Source organism: Chrysochloris asiatica, unplaced genomic scaffold (assembly GCF_000296735.1).
Source record: "Chrysochloris asiatica unplaced genomic scaffold, ChrAsi1.0 scaffold00041, whole genome shotgun sequence".
NCBI classification, from domain to species: Eukaryota; Metazoa; Chordata; class Mammalia; order Afrosoricida; family Chrysochloridae; genus Chrysochloris; species Chrysochloris asiatica.
This window is the reverse complement of record NW_006408559.1, coordinates 15,572,432-15,583,450: the sequence shown is the minus strand read 5'-3', so window position 1 is coordinate 15,583,450 and position 11,019 is coordinate 15,572,432. Positions and strand designations below refer to the sequence as shown.

Below are 11,019 nucleotides of genomic sequence, written 5' to 3'. Positions count from 1 at the left end.
TGAGAGCTGGACTCCCACACCAGAACATACAAATAAACATAGAAGACAAGCAGAATATGTGAAAATAAAGCTGAAGAACAAAGGAAAACACAATTAGAGTAAAAAGCCAGAATCGATCTATGAGTCCAAACCATCCAAAGAAACCCAAACAGATGCCTAAACTGCAAAGTTACTGGCTGGTCATTGCATGTCCCTGAGTGATTTCAGAATCCACACCCCATGTCCAGATGATAATTATGGATGTTGGCTTTTTATCCAGAAGTCCTGGTGTGGTGCTGTGGGTTAATACGCCAGACTGCAAAACTGTTTGAACTTCAAGGTCTGCAGTTCAAGCTTACCAGCTGCTCCTCAGAAACTCTATTCAGGGTTGCTATGGGTCGGAAGCGATTTGACAGCACTTAACACCAACAAAAACAACTTTTTATCCAGGATAAATTGTTACCAAATGTCCTTTTCTGCATGCACAGAATGCACATTTCTAAACACACAAAAGCAGAGCCTTAATCAGTTTTCCATCCTCTTTCCTTTAAACATCAGTTTAAACATCAGTTGCTTTAAACATCTTTTTCTGTTCCTCCTCAGCTATATTTGGAGTCCTGGTGTGGTGCAGTTGGTTAATGCACTGGACTGCAGGGTCAGTTTAAACTGTAAGATCAGTGGTTCAAGCTCACCAGCTGCTCATTGGAAACCCTACACAGGATCACTATGAGTCGGAACAGACTTGATGGCACTTAACAACAGTAAGAGTTTTGTTTTTTAAAAAAAATATTTACAGAATTGTTCTTTGACTTCTCATTGAAGTCACATTTCTGTTACTTCCCACCAGTCTCATAGGCCCACATTTCCTGAGTTTGTGTACCAGGAACAGCTGACACTACAGCACTGTGGACAGGCTGCTGGCACAGAAGTACACAGCTGAGTCCTCTGGCTCTGTGGGCTCGATCTCCATGCTGCAGGGTGAGATTTTGGAACAATTAGCTGAAAACCTCTTCTCAGGCATTCCTGATGAATCAAAAGCTTCTTGGTACTGAAAGCGAATCAAGAACTTGAGCTCTTCTCCCGGCTTCTGACGGTACCAGTAGACATCATCATGTCCTTTTATGGGCACACATTCCATCCTTGCTTTCTGTTTTGTTCCTTTGACCAGCTGTCCTGGGGTCTGGATGACCTCGGTGTCCATGGAGCCTGTGAAGAAAGGAGAAAGAAGCTGGAGAAAAGTCCAGGAAGAGACAGATGTTGCCGCCCCAGAAGTCCTGACACTGGAGTCCACCAAGGTCAGCAGGACTGACCTGCTTCCAGGAAACACAGGACCACCAGGCAGAGAAGTGAGGGACCCATAGCTGGTCAGGGAAGGCAGAGCTGGTGGCCTTTCCTCTAAGGTTCCTCATCTCCATGAGCAACCCACTTGTGATGTGGTCACCTCCCCCAGTCCTCACAGTTGCTGTGGGCGTGAGACTCATCATTTCATAGGTGGAGGGAGGGAGACTGTCTTTTATCAGGTGAAACAACTAGTCTGAGAGTCAGCCTGCTTTCCTTTTTCTTCCTTGATTTGGTCTTTTTTTTTTTTTTAAACCACTTGGTAGTGACAATGATGGTGTGTTGTGGAGTTGGTTCTGATTCATAGCGACTCTATATAGGGTTTCTGAGGCTGTACATCTTTACAAGAGTAGAAAGCCTCATTGTTCTTCAGCAGAACGGCTGGTAGTTTTGAACTGCTGACCTTGAGGTTAGCAGTCCGACTCATAACCACTACACTACCAGAGCTCCTTGTAAAACCCATTAAGCATTACTTATTGATGAGCTTTTGTAACTTGTCCACTGCCTCTTCCCTTCTCTTCATTTCATCTCAGGTAGTCAATCCAATAGCTCAATGTCTATCAGCCACGGTTTCTGTGACACTCATAAAATCATATAACAGTCCATTTACACTCAAAACTAGAATACAAATGATACAAAACAACATCTTTTATACATGTGCAATACATATAGAGAAAGTAATCATTTTAGGCTCAGATTTTTGGTGAGAAATTTTAAACCCTAGGTCTGTCTGTAAGATTCAATTGTTCTTGTCATGTGACCATAACCTGCAGTTTAGTTCATAGGCCTGCTTTTAGCACTTATGTTAGAATATCTAAATAAATATACTATTTAATTTTGTAGGTGTTTAAACTTTACCTAAATTGAATACTTTTCTTCATATTTTTCTTCATTCAGCATATGTCTGTGACATGGACTCCTGTCTATGTATATATTTTAGATAATTCATTTTCACTATTAATTGGCATCCTATTGTATTTGTTTTGTAGAATGTATTCTCAATTCTGATGTTAATACCCACAATTCTTCCCAGGTGTTGCTTCCATAACCTGAGATATGCATATGACTCAATCTTGCTTGCCAAAAGTGAAGAAAACTTGAAGCACTTTCTGATGAAGTAAAAGACGAAATATTTCAGTACGGATTATACCACAGTACAAAGAAAACAAAAATGTTCACAAATGGACCAATAAGCAACATCATGATAAACAGAAAATACTGAAGTTGTCAAATTTTTCAGTTTGCTTGGGTCCACATCCAACACCTATGAAATCAGCAGTCAGGAAATCAAATGGCATATTGCTGGGGAAATCTGCTGCAAGAGGCCTCTTTAACATGTTAAAGAGTGAAGATGTCATTTAGTGGACTAAGAAGCTCCTGACACAGGGCTTGGTATTTTCAGTCAGTTCATATGTATGCAAAATGTGGACAGTTAATGTGGGAGATCAAAGAAGAATTGATGCCTTCGAATTATAGTATTGGCAAAGAATACTGACTATACAATGGCCTGCCAGGAGAACAAACAAATCTGTCTTGGAAGAAGTACAGCCAGCTCCTTAGACGTGAGGATGGTGAGATTTGATCTCAGCTACTTCGGATCTGCTGTCAGAAGAGAACAGTCCCTGGAGACCATCATGCTTGTAAAGTAGTGGGTCATCAGAGAAGAGGAAGACACTCAACTAGATGGATTGGCACAGTGGCTAAAGAAGTAGACTAGAACATAAGAACAACTGTGAGGATGATGTGGTGGTTGGTTGGTGGTGGTTATGTGCTGTGGAGTCAATTCTGACTCATAGTGACCCTGTACAGAGTTTCCGAGGCTGTAAGTCTTTACAGGAGCAGAATGCTTCATCTTTCTCCTGTGGAACAGCTGGTAGTTTCGAACTGCTGACCTTGTGTTCACAGCCCGATTCGTAACCACTACGCTACCAGAGCTCCTTAGGACCAGGTGATATTTTCTTATGTTGTGTATACAGTTAACAGGAGACAGAACTGATTCAATGACACATAACAGCAACAGCAGGGACTTCCAGAAGTCTAGCCAAACACTCCTTAAAAGCAAGGATGGTGAGACTTCATCTTGCTTACTTGGGACATGTCATCAGAAGAAACCAGTCTCTGGAGAAGGACATCATGCTTGGTAAAGTAGAAGGTGAGTGATAAAGAGCAAGGTTCTCAATGAGATGAACTGGTACAGTGGCTGCAATAATGGACTCAGGTAGTGATCATTGTAAGGATGGTACAAGACTAGGCAGCATTTGGTTGTTATAAATAAGGCTGGACTCAGAGTCAACTCAAGGACACCTCACAACTATGACAAAGCTACTACCAACAGCACTCCACTATTGTACCTGTTTCTACACAACTATGTACACAACTTACCTAGAAGGTGACGACTGAGTCTTAGAGTCCACACATCTCCTTTGTATAATAACAACAAAACATTCTCCAGTTATGTATGACTAATAGTCCAACCAACAATGTAGGAATATTTGAAAATGTTTCATATGTACAGCTGGGATTAATATTCAGCATCCAATAATTTTACCAGTCTATTTGGGTAAAGGAGTCCTGGTGTGGCACTGTGGGTTAATGCGCCAGACTGCAAAGCTGTTTGAACGCAAATTTGGTGGTTCAAGCTCACCAGCTGCTCCTCAGAAACCCTATACAGGGTTGCTATGTGTTGGAACTGACTTGACAACACTTATAACAACAATCACAATTAGTTTAAAGAGAAAGTTGGAAGATAGCTACCTGGCCAATTTACTGGAAGAGATCCATGTCTGTGCCCATTCCGGAGTATGTAACTCAACAGAAAGAAGAAATTCTTGAGCAATATCATTGACATTACACACAAGTAAAATTTTGCTGAAGATAATTTTTAAAAGTTTGCAACAGCACATTGGCAGGGAGGGGATCTGCCAGAACTTCAAGCCCGATTCAGAAAAGGATATGGAACAAGGTATATCACTGCTGACACCAGATGGATCTTGGCTGAAAACAAAATAACAGAAAGATATTTACTTGTGCTTTATTGACCATGCAATGGCATTTAACTGTGTGGATTATAACAAAAACCGCTGTGGGTTAATATGCCAGACTGCAAAACTGTTTGAATTACAAGGTCGGCAGTTCAAGCTCACCAGCTGCTCCTTGGAAACCCTATACAGGGTCACTATGAGTCAGAACCGACTCGACAGCACTTAACAACAACAATAAGGTTACATTGCAAAGAATGGGCATTCCAGAAGACTTAATTTTGTGCATAAGGACCTTGTGCATAGGTCAGAAGGTAGTTGATAGAACAGAAGAAAGGGATAATGAAAGGGTTGAAAATCAGGAAACCTGTGAGCCAGGGTTTTATCCTTTCAGCATACTTATTCAGTCTGTTGTTGTTGTTAAGTGATGTTCGAGTCAGTTCTAACTCATAGCAACCCTGCATAGGACATCAGATGAATGGCTGGTGAGTTCAAACCGTCAGCTTTGAGGTTCAAACCAACCTTGTGGTCCAGTGCATTTTCCTACAACAGCACACGAGGACTCCATTCAGTGTGTAGATTGAGCAAATAATCTGAGAAGCTGGATAATATGAAAAATAACACAGTATCAGGATTGAAGGAAGAATCATTAACTACCTGCAATATGCAGATGACACCAACTTGCTTACTTAAAGGTAAGGCAACTTGAAGCACTTACTGATAAAGATGAAAGAATACAGCCTTTTGTATGGATCACAACTCAATGTAAAGAGAAAAACAAATCCTCACAATCAACAACATCATGACACATGGAGACACTGTCTAGGATTTCATTTTACTTGGATCCACAACATTCGTGGAAGCAGCAGTCGAGAAATCAAATAATGAATTGCATTAGACAAATCTGCTGCTGCAAAGAAAAGACAAAAACAAACACACCCCTTTAAAGCGTTAAAGAGCAAAGATATCACTTTCAGGATTTAAGTGTGCCTGACCCAAGCCATGCTCATCAAAGCCGCACACTCAGTTAGGAGCCCAGTGCTTAACCTGCAGCACCATCAGGGATTCTCCTGTTGACCATATATATCGTTTTCTCAGGCAGGTGCACAAGGAGACTCATTCACACTCAGGCCAGATGCTTGCTGGGTAAATGTACATGAATTTCTTTTCCCAACAAACAGACTTTGGGCCCTGGTTTAATTCCAGGGTAGTTCACTAGCATAGCACTGTTTGTTTTAGAGAAATTTCTTGCTACCCTAGACTCAGACACATAGTTAGCCATGCTCAATTGTTCAAGGATTTTTTCATCAGTTATGTATGAATGATATACAGGTATCAGATATGCTATGGTGACTTCCAAGTGTAAGATCAGATCCTACTATTATAGGGCCTGTTGGCATCCCCTTATCCATTCAGTAAAATCTCTTTACAGTGTCTCATTCAGGAGTTAGGGACATTTGACAGAAAGACCTGCATCGCCCCCTGTTGGACAAACAGCACAGTCACCAAATACCCTCTGTCCTCTCCTGTCCTTTCCCTTCCCTGAGGTCAGTGGGAATGGATGGCTCCAAAAGGTGAGACAAGGAGCTCTGGCAGCATCGTGGTTACAAATCGGGCTGAGAACCGCAAGGTCAGCAGTTCAAAACTACCAGCTGTTTTGTGGGAGAAAGATGAGGCTTTCTGCTCCTGTAAAGATTTACAGCCTCAGAAACCCCATACAGGGTCACTATGAGTCAGAACCGACTCCACAGCACCTAACAACAACAACAACAAGCAGATGAGACAGCCTCCAGACATCTTCATCACCCAATAGAGTCGGGAAGGAGCTGGACGTGGTATGGTGCCCTTCCAGCATCCTCTGCTGAACTGTGTTCTAGCTACACAATTGTCCAGTCACTGGTCTGATGGATGGTTCCTCAGTATGCTCTGACTTCTCATCCTTCTCAACTGTACTCAAGTTGAGGGTGCCCATGAGTCTGTCTTTCTCAATGGACGTTCTCCTTTGGAGGGATCATGTGCATTTTCATTCTCCAGCTGTACGAAATGTCCGAGGTTTACCTCCATCCTGTTCAATTCTCTGAGTCCATGACTTGAACTGATTTCTACATATACCCAGTTAGATTTCAGTCCCAATGTACCAGATCTCAATCGAAGTAAATCTTGGTCCTCCTAATTCACTCACCTCTCCCCCTTCTCTGTCTAGTGACTCTATCTAGCCCCTGGGGTTGGAATACTGAATGCATTTTAAATCTCTCATTTCCTTGTATTTCTATCACCACCGCCATCATTCTAGCTGAACTTAGCAGTGCAATGTCCACATGGCAGTTAGCAAGAACTGGTGCTGCATCCAAATCTGCCTTTCTCAGAACTGCTGACTTTTAGGGACCTAACCCACATTCATTCCCTTGGGGACTATGGCCACACCATTGACTGTAATCCAATCCAAGCGTGTACTCTGTTCTCGTTAAACCAGGAGACACTCAAAATAAACTCCTGCTACGTTTCTTCCAGAGTTTGGCTGATCTAAATGTGCAATTATTTCTAAATTTTAGCACTTCCTTTCTGTGATCATTCACTTGGGTCAGTGAGACCGTGGCGTGGGTTCATGTTTTGTTACCATTAAGAGTGTTACTTAAGACCCTTGCCGTTCCTGTCTTCCATGTGTTTATGTGAGAGTTTCTCCTGAGTGTCATGCTGGCAGTGAGATACTGGGTTCTGGAGTTTAGGAATGACTAAATCAGATCAAGTCAAATTGCTCCCAAATCATTTCTACCACTGTGCTTCCTCCAGTGATGCTTAAGTCATCATGGGGAAACTCCCCTCTGCCAACTTTGATGCTGCCAAGCTTTTCATATTTTGATAATCATACATACATATATACATTTGCATATCATTATGTTTTGTTTAACAGGTTCCTGGTCACCATTGAACTTAAACACCTCCTCCATTTATTGATCATACATGCGTCTATTAAATGCATGTCCTTGTCGTTTGTTTATTTCCTTCTGGGTCATACAAGACCAGGTGGTCTTGTATGGTGGTCACTGTAATTTTTTTTGGTTTCCCAGAGGAAAATATTTTTCTTCAAGGGGCTACATTCACAGTTCACTCAATGGCTTCTGGTCATGTGGTTCAAAGTCTTCCTTGTGCAATCCTCTACCTTGTCTCTGCTTTGACACCTCTCTCAGGAACCAGCTCAGCCAACACCTTTACTGAACCCAGTCTTACCTGTTCATTCATCAATCGGTACACCATGTAGTTCATGCTGGGAGCTCTCTGCTGACTGACCTACTCTTTTTATCTCCAGGCCCACCATAGTGTCAGGACTTTGTGGACGAGGTTTGGAGAACCACAGCCCACGTTCATCACAGAAAACACATGTGATTTTTAGCTCTGTCTTGGGAGGTATCTATAGTGACTTTTCCCCATCATGTTTGCCTTGATTAACATGTGATAGAATCAGAATAACTTTTTGGGTTTTATCATTTTCACTCCCAAGATATCTCCATATAAGTGTCCCTTTACAGAAACTGTTTTCTGCGTCTTACATTGAGTCCTGGCATGGCGCAGCAGGTTAATGCGCTGGACTGCAAGGTTGGCTTGAACCACAAGGTCAGCTGTTAAAGCTCACTAGCCGCTCCTTGGAAACCCTATACAGGGTCGCTATGGGTAGGAACCGACTTGAGTTCACTTGCCAACAATGAAAATCCACATGTAGATACTGTCTCTTTGCACATACACACATTCACACAGTCTCTCTGAGTCTGTCTTTACACTCACACACACAGGTGCCTCAACTCAGGGAGCTGTGGTTTCCTACCCTGCTCCCCTCCCACAGGCTCGACAGTGGGGAGTAGGCAGACGTTCTTGCTCGGGTCCCCGGTGTCTGCTCAGTGCTGTGTCACTGGCTGCACAGAAGTAGAGACTGCTGTCCTCGGCCTTCACATTGGTCACCGTCAGAGCTGAAAACGTGAGGTTTGGGTGGTTGATGGTGAACTTGGTCTTGGTGAAGCCTTGCTCGTAGGTGGGGTCTGAGCCCTGGTTAGAAACTGCAATCAGGGTGAAGGTCTGTCCTGGGAGCTGGCGGTACCACAGCATCGTTGAGGCCTGGATGCCCTTGGCGTGGCAGTCCATCTCCACCATGGTGCCACTCCTGCGGATGGCTCTGCTAGGGTGCTGAGAGACGTGTGCACTGAACCCGGGGGCTGGGGGAACAGAGGCCACAGGGCAAGGGACCCCAGGCCAGGAGGCTGTTATGACCCCAGGCAGAGACCTCAGCCTCGCAGCCCAAATCTTCCCCTAGAGACCTATTTGTTCTGTGAAATCACCCCATCCTGCTGCTCAGGGTCACAACAAACGATGTCTCCCATTTTGTCCTTCAGCCACTGCCCCTCACTTTGATTAGCACCAGCTTCTGGGGTCACCAGGCACTGCTTTCCCCAAACTCTCTCTTTCTCAAACACTCATTCATACACACACAGATACACATTCAGACACACAAACTCAGACGCAAACTCATATACCATATACACTACACATAAATTCATAAACACACTCACTCATAGACACTCTGATAGACACTCATACCCACATTTCCACACTCCCACACCCTCCCAGGTGTCTAGGCACAGGTCACCCCGTACCGGGCCCCAGGACCAGGAGCAGCAGAAGCAAGAGTACCATCCTCCCACCACACCTTCCCACAAAGAGATTGGGGCCCTGCTCTACCTTAGTCTCTGCACCCCAGGGGATCTTCTGGGGTGTGCTCCTGTCTGCCCCCTGGTGGTGACCCCCTGCAATGGTGCATCCCGTACCCAGTTCACCAGTCAGAGAACCAAGCATAGTGGAAGGGACTCAAGACTTCAGAATCCATCTCCTGAATTTGTACGAGATGCCTGGAGACCTGGGACTTTGAAATGGCAGCTTCACATGGGGTCACTTTGAGTGAGGATCAACTTCATGGCAGCTGGCAACAACCACACATGAGGGAAGGGGTGTGCTGTGTAACATGTGGTATTACGGTCACTTAATGTGCTCCTGACAAAGTTGTCAGACCAAGACAACTCGCGGTTGTCAATCACGACATCTACAGGTGAGCATTAAGAAATCCTCAGGTGGAAATTCAGGGTTTCTTTCTAACTGTGATGAGGATAAGGGAACCTGGTGGCACAGTGGTTAAGCAGTAGGCTGCTAATCTCAGAGTTGGTGGTTGGAACCTACCAGCCCCTTCACAGGAGAAAGACCTAGCAGCTGGCTTCCCTAAAGACTGCAAGCAAGACAACGCTATGGGGCAGCTCTGCCTTGTCCTACTGATCCGAATCAAGTAGACAGCAATGTTTTTGCTTCTCTTTTTGGTGATGAGGAGACTCCTTCATTTCCTAAATGTGTCATATACTTCATGACTATCACATGGCAACTGCTCTCAGAGATTACTATCTACTTGTTTCTTGTAACTGAACCTGGAGAAGAGAGGCTATCATTAGTTATTTGGCTGTGATGGACATCAGAAGTATGTGTTGACCAATGGAAATGCTTCTAGAAGATCCAGGGAAGTCCTTTCAGCTTTGAGTGGGCTGCACTGCTCGTTCTGCTGGACTGCTCCTGGAAATGAAGGGCATTTACATGTTCTACAAAGCACTGTGCTTTCATTTCTCCTGGCCTTCTTCTCAGTTCATTATATAGGGCAGCAGCTGCTTCAGGTGCCTAGCATGAACACAGAACACAGACCCTGTGGTTGGGGTGGGAAAGGTAGGACATGTTTATGCACAGAGAGGTGGTGGGTGTGCTTCTCTGTGGCTAAACTGCTGGCACAGAGGTACAGAGCTGTCTGGTTGCCGTGTGTCTTTGTCACTGTGAGAGGGAAGTGTCCCTTCTTCTCCCGAGAGGCACTGTAGCCTGCAGATGCATCCCCTTCCTGGACACCATTTGTGATTGGTGAGTAGTAGACCAGCTTCAGTCCCTGTCCTGGGTCCTGTCTGTACCAGTACATGGAGTCATGACCCAAACTCTGTTCACATTCCAGGGTCACACGCTGTCCTTCCTCTTGGACCATGTACTTTGGGGTCTGAGTGATTCCAGAGCCTGCAGCACCTGTGGGAAAAGAGGAAGATATTGAAGTTCAGAGGAGTGTCTGTGCTGCTGCCACCATCGGAAAGGCTGAGGGCAGATGCAGGCTGGAAGAGCAGGCGTTCCCTCCCCAAGTCCACACTCACCTGCTCCCAGGAGACAAAGGGCCATGCAGCAGAGGACCTGGCTATGCATCGCGGAGCCGGGTCTTCCTGTGTAGCCAGCACTTGCTGGAAGAGAAGAGAAGGAGAATGCTCAGCTCTGGGGACGTCCAGGCTGAATATTCAAATTCATCTGAAGGCTAGGTGTGAGCTGCCAGGGATCCTGATGCCATTCAAGGTGGGCTCCCTGATTCTGCAGTGAGGAGACTGGAGACATGGCACCTCCTTCTGGGTCTCTGAGCCTCTACATCTCCACGCCTCCTAGGCAGGGTCGCTTCCGGTTCGGCCAGCTGTCTTGCCTCCTAGTTTTTATGATGCTTTGATCACCTATAGGAGATGGCAGACTCTCTGGTCCTGCAGGATGCACAATGAATCTTAGCCCCATCATATTTCTCAGGGAAGGAGAGATTCCTGCTGTCTATCACAGGCATCTCTGATGGACATTTGTTACTTCACAGAGCATGGTGGTTTACCCTGAGATCCACTAGAGACCTCAC

General features: G+C 44.9%; 1 protein-coding gene across 1 annotated transcript in view; it reads right to left on the bottom strand.

The window, feature by feature from the left end:
* Window positions 1-874: 874 nt before the first annotated feature.
* Window positions 875-11,019, bottom strand: part of LOC102812504 — a 23,756-nt gene continuing 13,611 nt past the window's right edge. Inside the window, exons 2-5 of the mRNA XM_006861268.1 lie at window positions 10,508-10,591; window positions 10,311-10,385; window positions 8,132-8,500; window positions 875-1,185 (exon numbers count right to left, since the gene is read on the bottom strand). Coding sequence (XP_006861330.1) covers window positions 875-1,185; window positions 8,132-8,500; window positions 10,311-10,385; window positions 10,508-10,591 — 839 coding nt within the window. The remainder of the gene's footprint in view (window positions 1,186-8,131; window positions 8,501-10,310; window positions 10,386-10,507; window positions 10,592-11,019) is intronic.